This window comes from Sciurus carolinensis, chromosome 3 (genome assembly GCF_902686445.1).
Source record: "Sciurus carolinensis chromosome 3, mSciCar1.2, whole genome shotgun sequence".
NCBI classification, from domain to species: Eukaryota; Metazoa; Chordata; class Mammalia; order Rodentia; family Sciuridae; genus Sciurus; species Sciurus carolinensis.
The window spans coordinates 57,159,760-57,183,737 of record NC_062215.1 but is presented as its reverse complement, the minus strand read 5'-3'; the positions used below and the strand labels follow the sequence as shown (position 1 = coordinate 57,183,737).

General features: G+C 51.4%; 1 protein-coding gene and 1 long non-coding RNA gene across 4 annotated transcripts in view; one reads left to right on the top strand and one right to left on the bottom strand.

Annotated features, from left to right (window-relative positions):
• Positions 1-4,198, top strand: part of LOC124979086 (uncharacterized) — a 15,291-nt gene extending 11,093 nt beyond the window's left edge. Inside the window, exon 3 of the long non-coding RNA XR_007107631.1 lies at positions 4,113-4,198. This is a non-coding gene — a long non-coding RNA (uncharacterized LOC124979086). The remainder of the gene's footprint in view (positions 1-4,112) is intronic.
• Camkk1 (calcium/calmodulin dependent protein kinase kinase 1) overlaps positions 1-23,978 on the bottom strand; it is a 27,889-nt gene extending 3,911 nt beyond the window's left edge. Inside the window, exons 1-16 of one of the 3 annotated variants that reach the window (XM_047543288.1) lie at positions 23,836-23,978; positions 23,431-23,574; positions 16,822-17,223; positions 15,835-15,882; positions 15,346-15,399; positions 14,894-14,945; positions 14,519-14,652; positions 14,021-14,057; positions 12,739-12,760; positions 11,491-11,579; positions 7,951-8,150; positions 5,473-5,526; positions 4,704-4,777; positions 2,900-2,987; positions 2,550-2,678; positions 1,936-2,039 (exon numbers count right to left, since the gene is read on the bottom strand). In XM_047543288.1, the coding sequence (XP_047399244.1) occupies positions 1,936-2,039; positions 2,550-2,678; positions 2,900-2,987; positions 4,704-4,777; positions 5,473-5,526; positions 7,951-8,150; positions 11,491-11,579; positions 12,739-12,760; positions 14,021-14,057; positions 14,519-14,652; positions 14,894-14,945; positions 15,346-15,399; positions 15,835-15,882; positions 16,822-17,181 (1,445 nt within the window). In that variant the 5' untranslated portion in view covers positions 17,182-17,223; positions 23,431-23,574; positions 23,836-23,978. The other 2 variants (XM_047543287.1, XM_047543289.1) reach the window with 2 other exon arrangements.

The window sequence follows — 23,978 nt, the reverse complement described above, 5'->3', positions numbered from 1 at the left end:
ACAATCTAAACTTCTCAGTCTGGCCTCTGCAGCCTCTCACATCGGACCTAGTCAGTTTCCCTGCATCCTTGGAATGTCACCCAGGTCAAGGGCCTTCCACATTAACCTTGATCAGACCCCAGGATACCTGCATAGAAGGGCTTTCATTTTGCATTTCCGTTGCCTTCCTCACAGGGCAGAGTGCTTATCAGTCTTGGGATTCTGTTGCATATTCAATGAATCCCTGTGTCTGAGGTGCCCCCACTCCAGGACCTCTCTTTTCAAAATAACCAGCAAAAAGACCAACCTTGTTTAACTCTATTCCAGAGTTTCAACAATTATCCCAAAGTGTAAAAAACAGATACTGTCAAGAACATATGTTGGGAATTGATAACATAAAATCCACTTTTGAAATTAAATTTGGGCCAGGCGTGGTGGTGCACCCCTCTAATCCCAGTGACTTGGGAGGTTGAAGCAGGAGGATTGCAAGTTTGAGGCTAGCCTCAGAATTTACCAAGACCCTGTCTCAAAAATAAAAGAGGGTGTGGGTCAGTGGTACATCCTTGGGTTCAATTCTAAGTATCATACATAAAAAATTAAACTGGGATCACAGAATTATAGAATTTTATGGCTGGAAAGTATTGAGTCCAGTCTTTGCACATTGGTTTGCAGGACACAAATGTGCCCTAGGTGTCAGATGTGCCCTGAACCTGTGGTGGGCTTGTCCCACCACTAGGGGGCACTAGGCCACAAGCACAGAGCTGGAGTAACCAAATGCCGGGTGTGCTGGACGCAGTCCTGATATTATACCTCTTCTCCTTCCACTCTCAGAAGTGGCCCTGTTTGGAATGTCAAATTCTATATGATCCCCCTACACTAAGCTCAATACCAGCAATGTGGGCCCTGAGACCTAATGAGCTCAGAAACTCCTCCCATAAACTAACGGCCTCATTGTAGAGATGAGAAAACCACAGCTTGGAGGTCAGGCCTCTCTGGCTCCACCCCTCATTATGTGGACATATCTTGGAAGGACACAAGTCAAAGTGCTCCTTCCTGAAAACCAGGGCACCTGGACAACATCCCACACTCACCTCCCTAGGGAGTATGCATTTACCACAAAGCAAGTCAGATGACACAGCTCCCACCAGCCCTGCAGCTCCTGTCACAGACCAGAGGAAGTGGCCACCACCCAGAACCCCATTCTAGCCTAGGACCCCTCCTGGTGCTCTGCAGGTTTGTGTACAAACTCTGGCAGGCCCTAGTGGCATTCCAAGTTGACTTTGATTACAGTGGAAAAACTGAGGACAAGGTCACAGAGGTTTGGGAAACTTTTTCTGGCCTCTCTTAGGAGGTGGTGAATTCACAAGTATAGTTCATAATAGGGAGTCCTCAGCAAATGGGGGCTCCTCTCTCCTGGCCCCATCAGCTAGCCTGTCCACACTGACCTGCTAGGTAAGCACTCACAAAGCTCCAGCTGCAGGTGGCACAGGCCACTCAGGAAAGCAGCCAACATCCACCCTGGGCCAGGGAAAGACTGCCCAGCCTCTTTTAGAGATGGACACAAGACTACAAACCTCCTCCAGGTTGCCGAGGGCTGAGGGAGCTGCAGATTTGAAGCCAGAAGGCTGAGGTGCACCCAGTGGCAAAGTGTGATAACATCAAGCTTCCATGAGAAGGAAGGGTCTTCCTGTCCCTTGAAGGGACCAAGGGAGAAATCATTCCTAGCAGTGTGATTAAGGGTTCTGGGCCCAGACTGGAGCAAGACTGGCCCAGGAAGGTCCCTTCTAGTCCCCAATAGTTTGGAGAACTGAGGTACAAATGGGGCCTACTCCGAAACGGCTGTGTCCCTAGGTTCTGGGATACCTGCACAGCACTACTACAAGTGGGGAGATGTGCCTCATTCCCCCCATACCACCTCAGGGGATACCCCAAGGGCCTCAGCCCACCAGTACTTACGTCAGTAAGTTTCCTGGAGCAGACATGGAGCGCTCTTCCCTGCGTGCTTGGGGCTCAAAGGGGTTCCCAAAGGAACGTTTCCTCAGCATAGACTTAACCAGAATCTGGGGAGCACAGGTCAGTGTGAGGAACACAGGCTCTGAGTGCCCAGACATGCTGGGCAACTCTGACTCCCTGAGAGGGCAGCTGCTGGGGGTCTAACTGACCCACGGAGTTCAGGATCCACGGCTCTGATGCTCCAGACATTTCACTGTCACAGCCTTGGCACCTAGTGCAGTGCCTGGGGAACAGAAGTTCGATGAACTTCTATTTGGAAGGAAGGAAAAGCCTCACTGAAAAGTCACCGTGAATGCAGCTACTCAGCAAGACCTGTGTATTTCTTTGTCATTCATTCTCCTCATCAGGCGTCCTGGTTTCCCTGCTTCAATAACAGGACCTCTTTCTGCATGGGCCTCCAGCAAGAGTGACCTCTGTGGCCCTGTACTGTGGCTGGCTGACCAGGGAGCCCTCTGTTCCCCCCCACAGGGTCAAGCACAGAACAAGTTTCAGGCAACAGACACGCCTTCTTCAGGCCCTGACAGGACAAGGGAGCCTTCAGTCCCTCACCCTCTTACCACTGTGGTCCAGCTGGGAATGAGCTTCACTGAGTTCTTCACCTCCTCCTCGGTCACCTCCACCACACTGCAGTGCTCCTCCTCTGGGGGAAGGGGTTCCTCCCCATTCTTGGTCACCCAGGGGTGCAACTTTGGGGGCCAGAAGGGAGGGAGGGGTTAGGATCACAGGCAAAAGGACACCTGATAAGCAAATGATTCTAGGCATCCCACAGCAATGTGGGTCCAAAGCCCACAAATCCTGAAAGCCAAACCCAAAATACCTACATCCTGGTGTGGATCTCTCCAGAAAGGAAAATCAAGGCCTGTTTTCTATAACCCAGCCCAGCCCCAAAGATCTTTTGTTCTCCCACCTTGATGTCTGGCACCCCAATTCTTGTCTCGGGATTCTTATCTAGCATCTTTAGAATTAGGTCCTTGAGCTCCTCGCTGATCTCTGGCCTAAGGAGGGGGAAAGAAGGAGAGGAGGGTAAGACTGTTGAGGTGAGGACCACTTCCTACTCACCTCTCCCTCCCTGCCCTGGGATCAAAATCACACCCAACCCACAGAAGGGAAGAGCAGGCAGGCCCCCCAAGGTACCAGACCAGAAGGGAGAGTTTCAGAATAAGTACATGGGTCTCTTTTCCTGAGTAGAAAGTGAAGCAGTCTCCCTCTGGCGCAAAGACCACAAATAGAGTTCCAGGGAGACTGAATACACCCTCTGGGAGGCAGAGACAATGAGGACAGTGTGAGAAGAACTACTTCGGGGGATGCTAGGGTCTTCACACCTGCCTGCCATCTTATTCTTTCCTCCATCTGCTGGGTGGCCAGGGAAGATCCTCTCTCATCTGACAGAGGCAGAAACTGAGGCCCAGGGAGGTTAGGAGGTGGGTATGTCATCCCTGAGAAGTGTGGGCATGGATGGAAGACTCAGGGAGGGGCACAGTACTCTCAGCTTCAAGGCAGCCTGGACCATCTCTGCCTGAATTCTGGCTTTCTTTACTAGAAATGTTCTTAGTGCACCCATCCTTCCAGAACTGGGGAGGAAGAAACCACTCTTGGGTCTGTTAGGTTGGGTTCCTTCTGCTATCTTAGATGCTTAATCTCTTTGAAAACTCCTGGACTGGAGAATATTCCTGGCAGGGGATATAGCAGGAAGAGGTGAGGAGACAGGAAATTAAAGAATAAAGAGGAAACAGGCTGAGTCCAGTTGGCTGGTACTCAAGGGGAAAGAAGTAATATGGCAGCCAAGGAACAGGTAGAACCCAGAGGCTCTTGAATGCCATGGCCAGGGCATGGCCTCTGTCCTACGTGCTTTGGGAAGATTTGGGCAAACTTTAAGCAGGAGATATGGTCAGATCTGTTGTGCTTTTATCAGAGGAGCCCTGGCATGATTGTGTAGGCTGGACTGGAGAAAGGACAGAGAGGGGAAAACTGAACAAGTCTGGGGAGAAGGACAGAATTACGTAGGGGGTGCAGGTAGCAATGGGGCCCAAAGATAGGTAAGAGGTAGACACAACAGGGGTTGGGAACCTGCAAGGAAATGGGTACCCAACAGTGGAAGTTATGCATATTTTCTATTTCAGTTTGTGTCCCACCCCAGCCAACTGAGCAGATGGTAGAAGGCCCTGACAAATGAGACACCAAGAACTCAGGCCACTGCCACAGCAGGTAAGCCTTAATCAGAAGACCCAGGGATGACCAGGGAGGCCTCTAGACAGTCCTCCTGGGCTCAAAGACCTCAGTCACAATGGGAGGAGCAGAGAGGAGTGTCTTCAAACCCCAGCCCCACTGGTAGCTCTCCTCAGAAGCCTCCACTTTTCCATCTGGGAACTGGGAAGCATCTTGAACACCCCAGCTGCCAGTCCCATGTGATAACAGTGGAATTTCCCCATGGGTCCAGGGACCCATGCTGTGGGGTTGGTAACACTAACTTATAGTAAAGGAGTGGTGTAAATGTGTGACTGGGAGTCATGCATGCCCAGCTCTGGGCCTGGATGGTCCCTCTATAGAATGCCATCTGACCCTGATGTCTCAGACACTGTCAGCTCCATAGTCCCACCTCTCCATCTGCTCAGGGCCCCTCCCAGGGAACAACACCCCCACCTCCAGAAGCAGATGGATGGGGCCCTCAAAGGGCTAAAAGCTCTGCTAAAGCTCCTGGGTGGACAACTCACTCCTCGGGAAACACCACGGCCTCATTCTTGATCTTCCTGTGCAGGGCCAGGATGTAATCGTCGATGAACGGGCACTGTGTGGGGGAGAGGCAGACACAGGATGCAGGCACAGGGCCTTAAGCCATGCCAGGGACCAACCCCCAGTCCTGCCACATGGGAAGGACACCATCTAACTTGCTCAGAGCCTGGCACACAGCAGAGGTTCCACAAATGTGACTGAACAACCAAGTCACCAAGGGAGCTACGAGGCTGGGTGTACCTGCTGGGGTCACAACCACCTGCAGCATCGTCTCCACTCCCAGGGCCTGGTGTTTGGAAACATGTTCACTGAGATCCCCTTCTGCCCCTCAGTGCTTCTCTTAGTAGAAGCACCTGTGGGCAGGGATCTCAGTCATGTCAGTGTTGGACATCCTCAAGGCCAAGTCTGATCCAGAACAGGAGTGAAGGACAATTTGCTAAATGAGTAAATGATTGAGTGAATGCATGGATGAATGAATGACTGGTGTCAAGACACAGAGGGACAAGGAGCACTCTGGCTGGAAAGGAGGCAACACTACCATTGACACCTTCCTCAGATGTCTGCTGTCCAGGATCCTTCACATTGATCCCTCCCCAGGGGAAAAGACGAAAACAAAAAACCTCTCTTCTCCTTCAGCCTTCTCTGAGCCAGGTAGGCTCTTTCAAAATCAAAACAAAAGAAGGACAGCATCCATTCCCTAAGCTTAGTTCACTGGGTCCAGCCCACAGTACCAATCTCCCCATCACTCACCTTCCCATACACAAAGCAGTACAGCGTGACCCCAGTGGCCCACACGTCCAAGGCCTAAAAAGAAACATTCTCACGTCAGTACCCCAACAGGCACCACTGCCCACCGCACACCTAACCCCAGTGGGACCCTCCTCCCCAATCATGTATTCACTGAACAGATACTCCCAGATGCTTGTTCCATGCTGGGCCCTGTGCTGAGCACTGGGACATAGGGGAGACCAGAACAGAGCTGCTGCCACTCAGAGGTTCCAAGTCTCCTTGGGAAAGGACCAAGGCAGAGGTTTTTCCAATTCAACAGGTGCACAGCATACATAAGGTCACATTTGCAGTCTCTATGATATAAATGCATCCCAAAAATGGCAGTCTGTGTTGAATTTATACTCATTAAAGCAGCTCTGACTGCAAGGGGTCATTCCATCTCCTGTTAATCCACTGGAGAAGCCACCATTCCCCTTCTTCCTGACAGCTGCCACTGCAAGGCCCTGAGCACCCAATGCACTGCTAGCATTCCTCCCAAGCACTCCCTGGGTTCCCCCTGCCCCGGGTCCTCCTGTGTGCTCTCCATTTCCCCTTCCAGACTCTCACTTCTCCTGGCATCCACCTTCTCTCTTACAGGAGTGGCTCCCGAATCTCTACTTCCATATCCACAGATGCATCACTGGAATCCAGTCAAGGAACACAAGACAAATGCAAACTGACACATTTTACAATTTTACAAAATAACAGACTCGTTCTCTTATGCCAAAGTCAGAAGGCTGAGGACGTAGCTCAGTGGTAGAGCACTTGCCTCATGTGGGCAAAGCCCTGGGTTCAATCCCTAGCCTCATACACACACGTACAAAAGTTAAGGTCAAGAAGGACAAGAAAGTCAGGAAGCCAACAAACACTTCCAGATCAGAGGATACCAAAGAGACAAATGAGTGAGGCAAATGACCCTGGACTGTCTGGGGCCAGAAAAAGTTACAAGGGACAATATGGAGAAAATTGACAAAATATAAATATAAACTATAATAATGTAAATTTATGTTAAAAATTATGTCTTATCAATGATAAATTTCCTGATTTTGATCATTACATTGAGGATATATGAGAGAATGTCCTTGTTCTTAGGCAATATTCACTAAAGTATATCATGATAAAGGAACAGGATGTCTCCAAATTAACACTGAATGGCTTAGAAAAATGTAATATGAATACATATAACTATAGAGAGAGCTAGGCACAGTGGCACATACCTGTAATCCCAGCTACTTGGAGGCTGAGGCAGGAGGATCACAAGCTCCAGGCCAGCCTCAGCAACTTAGGGAGACCCTGTCTCAAATTAAAAAAGGGCTGGGAATGAAACCCTGGGTTCAATTCCAGCACTAAAAATAAATAAATAAACAATGAAAAAGCAAATGGGATGAGACGTGAATAACCGGTGAATGGGTAAAAAGTTATATGTGAGTTCTTTGTACTATTCTTACAACTTTTCTACAAATTTAGAATTATATCAAAATAAAAGGTTTTGGCATGGCTGTTTTTTCTTTTTTTGGTTTGGCTTTTGTTTTGCTTTATTTTGTTTTTGTACTGGTGCTCACCACTGAGTCACTTGCCCAGCCCTTTTTTATTTTTTATTTAGAGACAGGGTTTTACTAAGTTACTCAGGCCCTCGCTAAATTGTTGAGGCTGGCTTTGAACTCCCCATCCTCCTGCCTCAGCCTTCTGAGCTGCTGGGATTACAGGCATACACTACTATGCCCAGCTGTTTTGGTTTCTTTTGATCAGACCTAGGATATCACACATGCTAGGTGAATGCTCTACCACTGAGCTATACCTGTTCCTCCCCTAGTAAAAAGCAAAAGCAAAAACAACAGCAATGACCCTACACCCCTGACCTCTGAAGTCTAAAAGGCCCCACTCATGTCCAAACTTTCTCAGCCCTCCCTTCTTTGACAACTGCAGTGAGGCAGTGCCCAAGGGGACACAATGGCTGCAGCGACTCCTCCCAAAGCTTTGCCTACCACCTCTATCAGGTGGCCCAAAAGACAAGATTCTCTAAAACCTACCCTTATCCCATGCGTCTCAGACCTCTTATACATTTTCTGGGCTCCACCTCCTGCTCAAATCCCCCTTCATTCTTTGAGGCCCACTGCAGTCCCTGCTATGCCAAGATCTGACATGGCCTCCACCTTCCCCTATCCATGAGCTCTTCTGGCCTTTCCAGTATGCAGAAGTTGGAGCTATTTTGACTATGCCTGTTCCATAGCCTAGCCCAGAACCCAGCACAGAGCAAGTGGCAGTAAATATCTGCAAGGGAGATGTGGAAAACGAGAGGACATCAAGTTTGGGGGACATGTCAGGATCCAAGAAAGAGACAAATATGTCACTCTGTAGATGCAAGAACCCTGGCACCCTCAAGCTTGGAAACTGGTCTCTGCTGCAACCTGTTCTGCTCCTCTACCTGAATCCCCAACTGGCCCAGACCCTGGGAATCACCTTCCCACTGAAACTCTGGCCAGAATCAGAAATGGCCTCAGGGGCCATGAATGCTGGGGTCCCCGCCGTGCTGGACAGCTGAGCGTCATTCCCCTCAAATTGGTTGCTGACGCCAAAGTCGGCAATCTTGACATGCCCGTCATCTCCCAGGAGCAGGTTGGATGGCTTGATATCCCTGTGGACGATCTTCTGGTAGTGCACTGCAAAGAGAAGCAGCTGGAGCCCTGGTCTGGGGGAATCCCTGCCCAGGAACCCTCACCTGCCCTACCAGGGAAGCCAACTGGCATATCCCAGTGTGGAACCCCACACTCTTGTCTCATGAGGACCATCCACTCTACTATACAGGTGAAGATGCTCAGGCTCAGCCTAGGCTATTAAGCAGCAGAACCAGGACAGGACTCTTAGGAACCCTTGGACTCCAAGTCCCTTGCTCTTTCCATGACAAACAAGGCACCTACTGCTGAGGAAGGGAGGTCAGATGAAACTGGGGAAGGGAACTCCTCCATAGGCTGTCTTTACCTCTTCCACTGTGCACCTTTGCAGACCCAAAGTCTATGCAAATCTTTCTCAGTTCCGTCCCCAACCCAGCCCTGTCAAAGATGTTCCTACTCCTAGGACTGAGGGTTGATTTTGGGGAGTATAATACCCTATAGATACACTGTCTCAGCCCATGGGATCAGGGATGATGAAGTTTCAGAGAGGGAAGGCAGTCCAGGTCTTGGGATTATCGGGATGAATATGGCTAAGAGGAGGGTCAGCCATCTCCAGCAGAATGAAGCCAGATTCTGAAATGGCCTAGTAGGCTGGGAGCCTGCCCTGCCTCCCATCCAGTATTTCTAGGAAGGGATGGGTGACTCAAGGTGAGATGACCAGAGGAAAAGAAGAGGTTCTGACCCCACCCCACCCCCATCAGCTTGTGGCCTCCCTCCTCAGTAAGACCTTCACCTGGACCAAGAGAGCCCAGAATGTTGGAGAAGGAGGATGATAGGGAGGGAAGAGAGGGGAAGGGATAGGAAAAGAAGAAGGCTGGGAACAGAGGGAGGGAGTGCATACTCCAATAACCACCAAACCAATAGCCTACTGTGTGCTGGCACACAAGAACCCGGACCACATCCATGAGAGCACAGAAGCTCAGGGAGCTGGATATTTGACCATGGAAAGTGATCTCAAAGTCACATCTCAAACCCTAGCCTTGCCCTCATCTCCAGGTTCTTAATCTAACAGACATAATGACAGATCATTATGTATATCAATATACTGCAACATCTAATTCAGAACTTGATTTCTCCCTGCAACCCCCCACCCACCAACAGCAAACAAACATAAAACCCCTGTCTCTCTCCCAGTGTTTCCCATTCCACTAAAGCCATATTACTAGTTGCCAAAAACCTTGGGACCATCTTTGACTCCCTTCTCTCAGACCTCATATCAGCTAGCCCTGTGAGCTCAAGTTCAAAATGTATTCCCCATCTGATGGCATCTCATTACTGCTGCACTTGCCCCATTTACTGAGGATCAAGCCTGGGCCTCTCTGTCCCCAGAGTGCTCTTAGGGCAGCCTTGACTCTCCTTTCTTTCTTTTTCTTTTTTTTTTTTTTTTCTTTTTTTTCTTTTTTAAATGGCATTAGGGATTAAACCCAGGGGCACTCAACCACTGAGCCACATTCCCAGTCCTTTTTTGTATTTTATTTAGAGACCGAAGCTCACTGATTTGCTTAGGGCCTCGCTAAATTGCTGAGGCTGGCTTTGAACTCACAATCCTCCTGCCTCAGCCTTCCAAGCTGCTGGGATTACAGGCATACACCACTGTGCCTGGCACAACTCTTTTCTTGGGGCCAGAATCACACGGCAGGTCTTCAGCCACTGCTTTCCCCCCACCCCCCGCCTCTGTTCATCTACCTGCCAGTCCCAGCACTAGCCACCCCACTTCACTGTGATCAGCAGGGTCATGACCAGGCCTTTACCAAGAAACAGATAAGATCAGCTGGCTTTTGGGAGAACAGGGATGGCAGACAACAGGCCCTCACCTGGTAAGAAAGGCTGAGAACAGGAAGTGGGTGGAGCCAAGTCCAGTCAGGGTTGTGTCCCCCACTGACCAGACTAACTGTAAAATGTCCCCTTCCTGTCCTATGCCTCTAGGCCCCTGCTCAGACTATGTGAGAAACCTCCCCTCTGCATGTCTCAGTTTCCCCACAAGTACAAAGACTACTATTCTGAGGGTGATGGAGGAGTTCAAGTAGGATAAAGGCAGTCCTGTTCCTGTCACTGCAGGTCACATCTCAGCTAGTTCCCACTCTGTTCCCCCAGGGAGAATATGCTCCAAACAAACCAAGCTAAGATTCTGAGAGATAAACAGCACCCCTGGACCCTAACTCTGGCCCAAACCCTCCTAGGTCTGGGGGCCCTCCTCTCATAAAACCAATCAGCAACCCCATGCCAGTCATTTCCCCACCTTCTTCACATCCCTCCCTACTGCCACTGCCCTAATCTAAGCCTCACCATCTGTCGCTTGAGCTGTAGAAACAGCTTCCTCCCTGGTCAGCTGGCCATGTCTCACCCTCAAATCCAGCCACCACACAGCTGCCAGACAGAGCTTTCACAAATCCCATCACATCCCTTCTCTGCTCAGAGACCTCAGGGCCGCAGCATGCTGACTGAATGAAGTCAGGAAAGTCCTTCTCTTGGCCCTCCTAACCCTCTTGGTATGGCCTGGACATTGCTTCCAGAATCACTGTTCACTAACCAACCTCCTCTGCCCACTGGATGCTTCAACCTGATTGAACTTGCCCCATCCTTCAACAGCACAGCCCCACTCCCTCCTGCCTCTGCCTGGCACACTCTCTCCCACCCCATCCTCCAAATATTGGCCAATGAACTCCCACTCATCCCTTAGGACCCTGGTCACAAGTGGCCTCTGGGTCTCCCTGGCATTGCCAAGCACCATACTATATTATCTTCCTGCTTATGTCCCTGACTTTCCTGGACTGTGAAATCCTTGGGGTCAGTCTGGGTCTTTGTCTTCTCTGTGCCCTCAGCTGACACTTAGTAAGTAGTCATAAATGAATGAAGTGAATAAATGAAATGTATGAGCAAATGAGCAAATGAATTCCAGGCATACAGCCTAAATTAACATCTTCCCTCCTGAGCTCTCAGCACCTTAGGACCCCTCACAAGTTGAATCTACCCTGCCACCACCCACCAGCCCCATGCTAGGACACACTCTTCGTCACGCAGCTGGATATAGATCCCTTCCACCCTGTATCTATTGAGGACCTGTGGAAAGGTTAATCAGAGGAAAGATAAGAGACCTAACACCCAAAGTGCACAACGATGTGGTGAAGACCAGGTGCCACTGAAGGACCTGCGCATGCTCAGTGAAGACAGCCTCGGCCCAGCCCATAGAGCGATACCCCGCCTCCGCTAGAGCTGATTGGCAGATGGGTGCTGATGGACAGGAACAGCTCAGGTCCTGCTTAGCCTACCCTCTGCTCCCTCTGGCATCCCTAGCCCCAGTTCCAGCGACAGTCAGCCCCTCACTCACAATACTCGAGGCCCAGGATGATGTCCCGAAGGTAGAGGCGAGCTTGCTCCTCGGGAAAGGGTTTGTCGCATGGCACTTCCATGACCGGCCTGTAGGGAAGGAGGAGTGTTCAGCCCTTATCGGGATGAGTAAAGACTGCGGCAGGGGAAGAGAAACATGGGCTGGCCATTCAGGCCCCAGGACTTCCAGGGAGCCCTGTGGGTGCACAGGTCCCTAGGAACCAAGATATTACCTTCTCCTCCCATATAATGAAAATGTAAAAACACACACAGACACAAATATCCCTTTTCAGTTGCAATTTCAAATCAGTTTTATCTTAATTTCCATTGGCTTGTATTTCTTCTTCTAAACAATTATCTATCATCAAAGAATTCCACAAAGATACCTCTTAGAGCATTGCTTTTCTGGATCCAGATTCAACAAGGGGTGATGAAATCAATTTAGTGGTAACAGTTTTTTCCCCTAATGAAGTAGACTGTATCCCATGTAATGAAGATATTTATTATTCTGTAAAACTTTGGTTTCAGTTACAGATATCTATAACAATATAAACATATATTTCTTGTTTGAATCAAAGTAAAAATGTTTGAAAGCCCCTGAATCTTAAAGGAATACCACTCCATGCCCCACTCCCCAAATTGGTCTTAAGAAAGGACCCAAGGCAGAGACACAAGCCACAGCTGCATTCAAGGTCTTGGTAGTGAGGGCCCCTGTCTACACAGGCCTGCGCCTGCTACTCCATGTCAGCTACTCTACAAATACCATGAGAAGTCAAACAGGGGCAGACATGTTAGAACCCTGCGCTCCACCAGTGACTTGCTGTGTGACCCTGGTCAAGCCTCTGACCCTCAGCTTTCCCTCTCATAAATGGGAGGGAAGAGTCCCACCCACCCAATTCATAAAAGCTGAAAGAACCCTTTTTGATCTGAATGCAGGTTAGAGTGAGTCGTACCAGCAAACTTTTGCCTGAAAAACACTCCTTTCTTCTCCCTCTCTTCCATCCACATCTTCTTCCAGTTTTTCGAAGCCTGATTCAACCCAAGGACTATTCCAGCCTCAGTGACCCCCACCAGCCTTCCAAGAATGGTCGTCTTGGTCTCTTATTTACTTCCCTGAACAAAGCTCCTGAAGACAGGGCCTCGGTCTCTGATTTCTCCTACAGTAGCTGACCCTTGGTCTGGGGTACACAGAGAGGGAAAGGGAGATCTGGATTAGAATTGACCAGCCTGCTCGGGATGGGGAACTCACCCCTTTCTCAGGAGGTCAAACACTGAAAGAAAAAAAAAGAAAAAAGAGAAGGTAAGATGTACCACGCTAGCAAAGCAGGTGATGCCACAGTCCCTCCCCTCCCTGTTCAGAGTGTAGGAGGTGGCGCAGGCATGCAGGTATACTCAAGGGACCAGGTCTCAGGATGCCACAGGAAGTAAATGGATGAGAGTAGAGTCTACTGTGGAACTGCCTTATCTCATCCTCAGATGCTAGGTGAGGACCACAGCATAAACCCATTTTAGAGGGGGAAACTGAGGCTCAGAGATGGGGCAGAAATATTCCTAAAGGTCCTAGCAGACAGGCAGGGTGTGGACTGTAGACTCAGGCACTGGCCTCTAACTCCTAAACTGGCTCTCCTTCTGCCCCATCTTTTGAGACCACCCCTAAGCCCAGTCCTAAAGCAGGCATGAGAAACTTAAATAATAACATTAATATTAATACATTAATAATAATATTAATATTAAGAATAACTACTGTGTTCTGCATATAGTAGCTCTTTTTTTTTTTTTTTTTTTTTTTGGTACAGGGGATTGAACTCAGGGGCACTTGACTACTGAACCACATCCCCAGCCCTACTTTGTATATTATTTAGAGACAGAGTCTCACTGAGTCACTTAGCACCTCACTTTTGCTGAGGCTAGCTTTGAACTCACGATCCTCCTGCTTCAGCCTCCTGAACCACTGGAATTATAGGTGTGCACCACCATGCCCAGTTGCTCATTTCCTTTTGACATCAACTCTATCAAGTAAATGCCACCATCATCTCATCTTTTAAAAATCATCATTATTATTTCTTTTAATTTAATCACTAGATGCTTTTCAAAATTTCCACGACTGCCACAATTCTTTATTATTATTATTTTGTGTGTATGTAGTGCTGGGGATTGAACCCAAGTCTCACACATGCTAGGCAAGTGCTCTACCACTGAGCAAACACCCAGGCCTATGATCCTATTTTATAGCTGAGGAAACTAAGGCACTGAGTGAGCTACTCGACAGGGTCTGGGAACCCACATAGCCAGCTTCCTGCCTCAACCTGAGTACAGAACCCAAATCTGATCAACTGTTGCCAATCAGTTGGGGAGCAGGGAGTAGGGGCTTAGAGGTATCTGTTGAGAACCCAGGGCTTGAGAATGTAAGTTTTCCCTCTACTTCAGGAGGTCAGTATATTCACATGGGCACCTGAAGGTGACGTGCATCCCCAGGGAGCCCTGGGACTAGCCCAAGGTGAACTGTTATGGCAATGAGCTGGGTCACTCACCCAAGTAGAGATTGTCCTCAGCTGGGTCATCCAGGACCTGGTTAGAGGAAGCAGACATGGGGTAGGGCTTGAGGAGGCATGGATGGAAAACTCAAGCCTCCTTGACTTTGCCAGCTCCAGGACCCCTAGTATGCTCTGAAGCCTCCTTAGACATAGAGCATGAACTGTACAGGTACCAGATAAAAGGGGTCTCACCCATCACTGACCACCCCCAATCCTGGCCCACCATGTGGCATCCAGCCCTTCTTCCCTGAGGTGATGAGGGGCTCACTTTTTACCCCTGGGGCTCACCCTCACCCTCAATGAGAATATCCCTGACTAGCCAGAACTGGGCCCTGTTGCCCCCACCCCAAGTCTGGCCCACTCTCGGAGTCTTCAGTCATACCTGCTCCCTCAGTAGGACCTGGGTCTGTGCCAAGCGCCTCCCCCTACCCCACCGGGAGGTGCTCACATGAGATAGGACATGCTGGTTCCCACCTGTTGGCGACTATCTCCTACCTCAATCAGTTTGACCACATTCACATGGTCCAGCTTCTTCAGGATGGCAATCTCCTGGTACACTCGCTCCAGAGGCAGCAGCTGCTTGGCCGGCCCTCCCTGGGCAGCCTGGGACCCTCTTGGAGGAGGGCGACCTATGACCAGAAAAGGGAATCAAATCCTAGTTCCAGGAGTGGGGCCTCTCCCTGGCCCTGCAACCAGCCTCAAGCAAGAATTCTGCGAGACTATGATCCTGTCCCAACCCACCAAGCATATTCCATCCCCAGGCCTTCCCTCATACTGTCCCTACTCCTAACTGAAACTGGTTGGTACCATGTTCTCCTCCTCTGCCCCCAGGCTAGCAGCTCCCAAGGACCAGAACAGATAGATACATACGTGGAAAGCCATATTGTTTCAGTAACTTCTTTTTAGAAAGAACTTTCATTGCCTGAGGAGAGAGGGACAGAAATGTCACTCAGCAATTAGGAGTTAGAAGAGGCTAGTTACATGTGGACTGAGGTGAAGAAGGGCACACTGGGCATCTGCCACTGACACTGAGCAGGTGGCTCAGGTATATGATAGACTGGGTTAAAAAGTGGCCATATCTGAGTTCAGGCCTTCCCCCTACTCCCTCAACAAGCCTTTCTGGAACTCTCACCTCAGAGGAAACCAACCTCTGTTTGCACACCTCAAGGGTCAGGGAGTTAGTTCCAATTGCATACCCGAATGGACAAGGAGTTCACTCCCTTACCAGGTAGTCTAATCCTCTATTTCCCCAGCACTTCTACCCTACCCTCCAGGCTTTTGTGGCCAGCTCACCAACACCTCCCTCCTATCCCCAGACTCACATAGTGTCTGTCTTCGCTTTCGTTGTAGGCCAGCCTCACCACGCCATAGGCACCCTGCAGACAGGAACTAGTCAGCTTTACCTGGACAGGGCAACCTTCCCCAGGACCAGCGCAGGAAATGGCCAGATAACAGCTCTGGTCCCTCCCCTGTATCTCATCTCCACCCCCAGCACCAGCTGGCTTGTGAGCATACATTCCTGAAAGATAGGGAAGATACTTCTGCACTGTGGGAGCTGCTCCTCCTGGCCCAGCACAGTTCCTTGCCTCCCTCAATCCCTCCTGGTCATCCATTATGAATCCTGGGGGAGCCAGGAATCAGGAGTCATCTCCCACCTCCCCTTGGGTATTTCCTACAGATGACAAAACTTTTTTCACATTCAGGCTAGGGCATTCTGGCTTTGTTTCCCATTCTCACCCACAGAGGAAAAAGAAGAGTGACAAGAGGAGGACCCTGAAGTATCTCCTGCTCTTCTCCTACCCCAGTCCTACCTTGCCAATCTCACTCTGCAGCTTGTACTGGTTCAGCTGCACACAGTCCTGGGGGGAAATATGCAAGCATCAGATACAGCTTGATTCAGACATGACACGACTCCCATTTCAGGAGCTTGTTCAGGACCAACCCTGGCTCCACGTCCTAATTCCCATATACCCAGGTCTCACCAACCTTTCAGGTTTCAATGGGGGAAGCTTGGTGGTGCCATAGCCACCCCAAGTGAGAAGCCTCAGATAATGTTTGAAAACATGAATGGTGAAGCCCTGGCTATGCTTTGTTCCCTATAGAGTGAGGGAAAAATGCATCAATTCCTGCTTGATTTTGGGTCTGGGAGATCCCAAGCGGTGGAAAAAAAACAAAACAAAACCCATGAGCAAGTACTTCCAGAAGCAGCTGATTGAGGTCTAGATTGCAGACACAAGGAAGATGTGGGGTGGGGGGGTAGAAATATGGGGGAGGTTTGGGGACAGAAGATAGCCATGGTTCAGGCACAAAAAGCTCAGCCTCTGCCATCTGCAGACTGCTCAGTACCTGAGTTCACTTTCAGATATAAGTGGCAAGGACAGGGCCAACAGGAGCCCAGAGGCTGGAAGCATGCTGGCAGCTTCTGAGTCAGAGCAGACTCTGAGAGGCAGGATTAGGGAGGGAGGGACGGAGGAAGGCAATGAGCTGGGGAAGACTTAGCGGGTGGAGGTACACATCATCTATTTTTAAATCTCTAAGAGGACTTCTTAGGGGACAAGGGAGGGACCTATTTCATAGGCCCAGGCTAGGAGTGGGATGGTAGGATTCATAGGAGGCAGCTTTAGCTTCGATGGCGCTTTCCTGGGTGAGAAGAAGTCATACTGTTCAGAAATGAGCTCTCCAATTCTAAGGGTATGCCAACTAAGGCCAGTTAACTAGGTGGTACAAGATGGGGCCGAAAGGGGCCTGTGTGGTAGGGGTGGGGGTTCATGAATAACCCCTAGCTCTGCCCCACCAACCTCTGAGTCTGAGATGGCCACATGGTGGGACTCAATGGTGGGCCTCCGCCAGGCTCGAGGAGAGATGTGGCTGGCAGGCCCTGTGGCATAAGGCCCAGCCTGGGCCTCCAGGCTGCTTCCTGCTGGCCGCTCCTGCAGGGAGAACTTCCTAGCTGAGAGGCTGGGCCGCACTTGAGGGGGTCTTGAAACACTGCCAGGGATCACAGAGGCAGCTCTGGCCCGTAGTGGAGGGTCCACACCATTCCTGGCAGGCTCTGGGCCTCCATCTGTCTCTTCCAAGTGGGCCACGTCAATGGCTGCTACTCGTTCTACCAGCTCTGCTCGTGGGTCCTGGCAACAGACGGCTGGGCCACCCTCCATTGCCTCAGTCCAGGGGATCCTCTGCGTAGCCTTGTTGGGAACCTGAGAGAGGATAGAGTAAGGCTTCACTTCTGGACATCAGGTTAGCCATGGGCAAGGAGGTCAGACCTAGACCCTTCTACCACTGTAGCCATAGCCCTGCAAGGTCCCACCTCCATTCCTTTGCCCTGGCTGCTCCCTTTGCCTGGGTTGCCAGCACCCAATCTCAGGTCTGTTCCTACTAGCTGAGTAAATCCCAGGACTTCATCTGGCTGTGCTCCATGCCAGCCCCCTAGACCTCAGTGTCCCCACCTGTAAATAGACAGTTATTTCTACCATGCTTCACAGGGAAGCTCAGTGAACCTGGTATTCTGGAGTCAGGGCAGACATGGGTAGATGAACGGTGGCCCAGCAGCACTGAGACAGAGTCCAAAGCAGCCTGGCCCCACCCAGCATGCAGCCTAGTGACTCACCAGCCCCACCCTTGATGGCAAAGCATTCCTGCCCCTGGAAGTTAGGCTGGGCACTAGTGATGCAGAGGCTTCCCTGGTGCTGTACACCCAGCTACCTCTTCCAGGAGGCCCCCTTGATGTTCCAGTCCTCCATTCCCATCCCTCTCCCTGCTTCCTCGAAAACTTCCCTGGGACTCCTATCTCCCCCCTCTCTCCAGGACCACAGGAGGAGACTGGTTATTCCCTTCCCTGCCCTAGCAGAGTCTCCATCCCAGGACAAGGCCCGTTAGGGGAGGAGGCTGCCACTTGGGTAACTCAAGCAAGACTTTATTGTACTAAAAGGTCATTCCATGTTTCTCCTGATTTTTCCTTCCAGTTTGTTCATGTGGCAAAAATGTGTGCCACATCTGCTCAAGCCAAGATGATCCCTGGGTCTGGCTTCATACCCACCCTGGACCTACTGCAGGATCCCTGGATGCTCAAACCAGGTAAAGCAGTAGTCTCAGCTCAAGCCCCAGTCAACCTCCAGCCTCAGCTCCACCCCTTACTTCCTGCCATGAGCCTGGGCTATATACCCTGCCCCCAGGCTGAACCCCAACTCTCAGACTCAGACCCCATCTCTGCCTAAGGATGCACACTGACCCCACCCCAGCACAATGCCCCTCTCCTTCCTGTGCTGGACTCCGTGTCTTCTCACAAAAAGGAAGTGAGCAGAATCCTGACCCTCTGCATTTCCTGTTTGTTGGTAACTTCCTCTGTCCCCCCACAGTGACTGAGAATTTGTGTCTTTGGGTCTTGTGAGTGTTGTGCTTCTTTTTCACCCTTCATTCCCCATCTCCATGCTTTGATAAGGATGTCAAGAAGGTAGGGCTGACTGGGTGCACTGGCCATGGAGGTGCCTGGACTGGGTTCCAGTTCTGCCTGTTAACCTATCATAGGGCACGAGGCAAGCTCCTTGCCAACTCTGAACCTCAGTCTCTCCATCTGTACTGACACTAAACTTTCCCAGACTTCCTAAGCCCTCAGCAAGGCTTGGAGGTAGACTGTGGGTAAGGGCATGGTCCAGGTCCTCCACCTGGCACAGGTATGTTGAATGAGTAGAAGCCTGGAGGTGGTAGAGCTGATGTTGGCATGCAGAAAAGAGGGAAGGAAAAAAAAAGAAAAGAAAAGAGGGAAGGAGATCCAGATTGGCAATAGGAAGATGTGGAGGCTGGGCCTTGAGAAATGACAGGGGGTTGTGAGGCCTCCCTGGAGGAGATAAAAGAGGAGAAGTGATGGGACTGGAGCTTCAGAGGCTTTGGAAACCAGATGGCTTGTAGGAAGGATGAAAGGAAATTCCATGCCTGGCCAGGTGCCATCCTGTAGGTAACCCCTACCCATCCCCCAGCTCTCCCACCAAAATGCAAGCTCTACAAGATAAAGGCTTTGTTGAATGGGTGGTTGCCATAGTGATCATTACAGCTCTGTCCCCATTACACAGATGGGAAAGCAGCCTCAGCAAGGTAACTCCACCAGGATCCAGGTCACATGAGGGGGATGGAATGCAGAGCCAGGAGCTCTGCACCTGGTCTCAGGAAGTGACCCAGGACTAAGAGGCACCACAGGCAGAAACCACAGGTTGCTCTGGTCCACCAAATTTGCATATGATTTCCCTAAGCTAGCTATGTGCAGGAGACCATCCTCCTTTAGTTCCCTTTCCCCTTTTTCTCAGATGGGGAAAGTGAAGCCCATCGAGGGGCAGAGATGGGCCTGGGGTCACACAGCAAGTTGGAGCAGAAGCCTTTCTGTTCACACTCCCCAGGTGGTTGTGAGGTGTAAAGGAACTGACACCCACTAGGGACTCAGAACAGGCCTGCCTAGAAGGAAGCTCGGTAGAAGTGAGCGGGTTTTGATTGCCTGGGACAAGCTGGGTCCCAGATGGATGCGCTGGCGGCAGCGGGAGGTGGCTGTGAGGGCTGACGTCAGGCCCTCCATCCATCCCTCCCTCCAGCCTGGATCAAATTCAGGTGACTAAGCACGTCGCAAGGGAGGCTGCCAGGGAGGCCCGAGGTTCTGCGTGTCCAGGCGACAGGGTCTGGATCCCGAAGCTGTGTGTGTGAGTACATGTGTCTGAGGGCGAGAATGTATTCAAACAGGGCTGTGACACTCGAATACTGTGTGTTTGAGTGTCCACCCTTAGAAGCACATCTGCATGGAGACCAAAAGTAGGGTCAGTACCCCCTGTGGTCGTGGGATCCTCATCTCAGAAGGGAAGTCTGGACTTGCCACACAGTTCCGTCCTACCAGCTTGGAGCTGCCCACTTGGCTGGCCCATGTGTCCCAGGCAGAGTCCCTCCTCCCTGGGAATTCACCCAGGGGATCTTTCAAGGGTCTTCCCAAGCTGGGGTCCCTGTAGATACCTTTGTAGAAACTGACTCAGTAGCTGACTAAGGGCCATGTGGGCAAACAGAAAACTGGACAAATTGGGACCAAGACCCAGTAAGGACTCCTATGGGCATGGGGAACCTCTGAGCCACTAGCCAAGTGCTATGACCAAGAATGCCTGCATTGCCTGGGACAAGTCACTGGGCTTCCTGGAGCCTTGGTTTCCTCATATGTGAATCAGATGGCCATCATCCTGCCTACTACCGGGGCCATGGAAGGAAGTCAGTGAGATTCACAAACAGAAGTAGTTTGTGACAGCGATGTGGGGTTGATGTGTCTGCATCTAGAAACCACTGAGAAAGAGCCCTCATGTGTAAAGTACAACCCACATCAGCTTCCTGGCTCAGGAATGGCCTGGCACACACACACACCCTCAGGCTTCTCCTCCCAGGCTGTGCCCCAGCCCTCTAAGCATCTGCCACTCCCAAGCATGCAAGCTCCTGGTTTCTAATATCTGCTTGGTCTGGCCACCTTCTCAGAATGTGCCCCATCCAATTGGGTGCCTCACCAGAGGCACAGAGCAGGACAGAGCAGGCAGACCTTGCTGTATCCATGCAGGTTCAAGCAGCCCTGCTTCAGGTGACTACAAGTATTAATCAAGCCTCATTCTGAGTTTTGGAAGGATACTCTGAACCCCTGTGCCAGGCTGAGGTAGGGGACTAGCTACTGCCCAGGCAAAGGATGAGCAGCCCAGATCAGCAGAGGGCTGGTCAGAAGAGAAAGTTGCAAGGGGGTGGTTGCCACCCTGGCCAGGCACAAAAGGTATCACTGACATCCCTGAACTGCCTCGCTGGAGCCCTGTTTATGTTCCTGACTAGTGTCTGATGGCCTTGGCAATGGTGCCCTCTGCAGCTCCCACCTCCACCTAGGATGACTCAGTCCCCTAAAGGGAGGCCCAAAAGTCTGGTGCCAAGTCATGCTTGAGGATGCCTGCTGTGAGGATGCGCCCTCCCACCACGCTGGGGAGGTCCCAAGCACCAATGTGGGCTCTGTGTCTCACCACCACTAACCTAGGGTATCCCCTTGGCATGCCCATCAAGGAGGCTGATGGTCTTCAGGCATCACTTCTTCCACTGCCATTCCTCACGCTCCACTCCAGGTCTGTGCCTCTAGCCCCACTCTTTCCAGATTGCTGCCTCCTCCTGCTCCTTGTTTTGGGGCAGCTCAGCTCCAATAGGGCCTTGAGTTAACTTAGCATCTTCCCCCAAACCTGATCTTCCTCCTATCTCCATTGCAGAGGTGGGAACCACATCCTCCCAGTTGTTATTGGACCCAGGCCAGAAATCCAAAAACCGGAGGGATCCTCTCCCCCTTCCCATCTGTGTTCCCCTACCCTACACCTTCTCTTCACTCTGGCTGCACCACACAACTTGAAGCTTCCCAAATTGCAGATTGTTCTGCTGCTAGCCCTTTGTACAAGGTGTGCCTTCTGCCGGGAACACACCTCCCTTTCCTTTGCAGCCTGGAGGACAATTCAGACATTGCCTCCTCTGAGCGCTCTTTCTGATCTCCCTACTGCTGGCTGGGTGAGATCACCAAGTTAAACCCCTTAAAAAGTCCAGATTTTTTTTTTTTAAATCTAGTTTCTGACCTCCTTTCTGACTGTTCTTTTATTGCTTTTGCCACATGAGTCTCCCTGCCTCCAGGCTCATATCCCCATTCCACCCCACTTCCATCCCCCACACCAGTTGCTAATGGGTGGATTTCTAACATGCAAATGTAGCCACAGTTCTCTCAGACCTGGTCTTCCAGGAACTTGGAATCTGGGGCACAGAGGAACAGGAGACCTAACCTTAGACTAGGGTTTCAGGCTGGAGCACAGCAAGAACACAGGCTGCTGGATTGCAAACCCAGAGTCATTCACTCACGCAATAACTATTCCTTGAACATCTGCTATGTGCCAGGCATGATGCTAGGTGCAGGGAGATGAAGCAGTGAACCAAAAAGACAAAGTCCCCTGCTTGCACAGTTTAATATCTAGGAGGGGCAGTATATAATAAATAAGAAACTGGGTAACTAATACACTCTATGTCAAGTGGCATAGGCTGTAAAGAAAGCTACAGCAGTAAGGGAGATCAAGCATAAGGGACAAGGAAATGCTACTGATTCAGTACAGTTGGGGAAGACCTTGCCAATGCAGGACTTGGGCAGCCATCTGGAGAAAGTTAGGGAGCAAGCAATGTGGACACCCAAGAAAAGTACTTCATGCAGAGGGACCAATGAGATGCAGTGCTTGCTTTTTTGAGGAACAACAAGGAGGCTGATGTGGCTGGAGTGAATAAGCACCTGATGGCATGAGGAGGTACATCTGGAGAGATGGCCCAGTTCCACTGTGCTGGCCTCAGGGATGGTTTCCTGGAGGGGGCAATGCTGAAGTTCTCTTTTTGACCAATGAGGGATTTTTTTTTTTTTTAGGTACCAGGGATTGAACCTAGAGGCACCTAACCACTGAGACACATCCCCAATCCTCCCTCCCCCTTTTTAAGATATGGTCTTGGTAAGTTGCTTAGGGCCTCGCTGACTTGCTGAGGCTGGCTTTGAACTTGGAATCCTCCTGCCTCAGCCTACCCAGTCACTGGGAGTACAAGTGTGTGCCACCTGGCCAGTCAATGAGTTGGATTTTAGGAAGGCATGAGAATGGGAATTCATGCTGCACATAACAGAAAGCCCTTTCTTAGCTGGGACTCCGGGCTTGGTATGGGGGTGGGGAGAGGTTTTGTGGACAGGCACCGCTAGGCATCCAAAGCCAGAGAAGGGTTTTGAGAGGAATGACTCAGTAGGATGAAGTTTAAAATGACTCTGGCTGCTGTGGGGACTGAGGATGAGAGACTGAGCAGGCAGAGGATTCCCAAAGTGTGGGGGCCTAGGACACAGTAGGCGCTCAGTCTGTATGTGTTGAATGAAGGAACCCAGTGCTGTGGGGACCACCAGTGTCTCTTCCCAGGAGAACCTCAAGGACATAACATGTGTACTTCTCTCACACTTCTGAGTCCACCTGACAGATGCAGAGAAACCCATCAAGGCACAGTCCTAGGACCTGTGGCCTGTGACATAACCCTCTCTGCATACTCCTGCAACACCCTCAAGACGTGCACGCCCATGTCCACGTGACCGGTCCTCATACGCCACTCCATCCTGAAATGCACCCCCCCACACACTGGCACACTCCTGTGTCCACGTGACACACGCACACCCGCCTCCAAACACCACACACGGCTTCCCGCGCACGTGTGCTCCCTCAGAGTCACCACTCCTGTGCCCACCCAGCCCCAGAAACCACAACGCCAGCCTCCGCCGCCTGCCTCCCCGCCCCCGGCCAGGGGAAGACTGCGCAGCTAAAGCCGCATCCGTCCCATTCATCACCCCCGCCCCCAGCTCTGGAAGGAAGACTCACGGGAGGGTCGTGGGAGGAGCGCTCCGCGGAGATCCACACGTGGGTGCACGCGTCTGGGCCCACTCTGCATAGATACGGCCTCCACTAAGAGCCGGGGTCGAGTAGACAGTGCGCGGGCTACGGACGCAGTCCCGAAGACGAGAGCTGGGGAAGGGACGCAAATGGCAGAGCGCCCGCCTAGATGCGGTGCTGGCTGCCGGTTTGGACAGAAGCAGGCTCCAGGAGACACCCCGTAGACCCGGCCCCGCAGACAGAGGGGAAGGATCCCTGCATGGCAAGATCCCAGCTGTCCTCGCTGTCACGGCCTCGCAGACACCCCTCTCCCCAGCAGGCTTGGAGCAGATGATTGTTCAGGTGTTCGAATTCCGGCTCCCCGCCCTAGGCACCCTTCCCGCCGACCCCTACCTCGGCCGCGGGGCAACAGTCTCTGAGGCCCGGCGGGTGGCCAGGATGGCTCCCGCGGCGCGCGCCCCGCCCCGCCCGCCTAGCCGGGGCCGGGATCGCGGAGCTCCGACCGCCGGCGCCGAGGCTCCAGGCAGGCTCGGTCC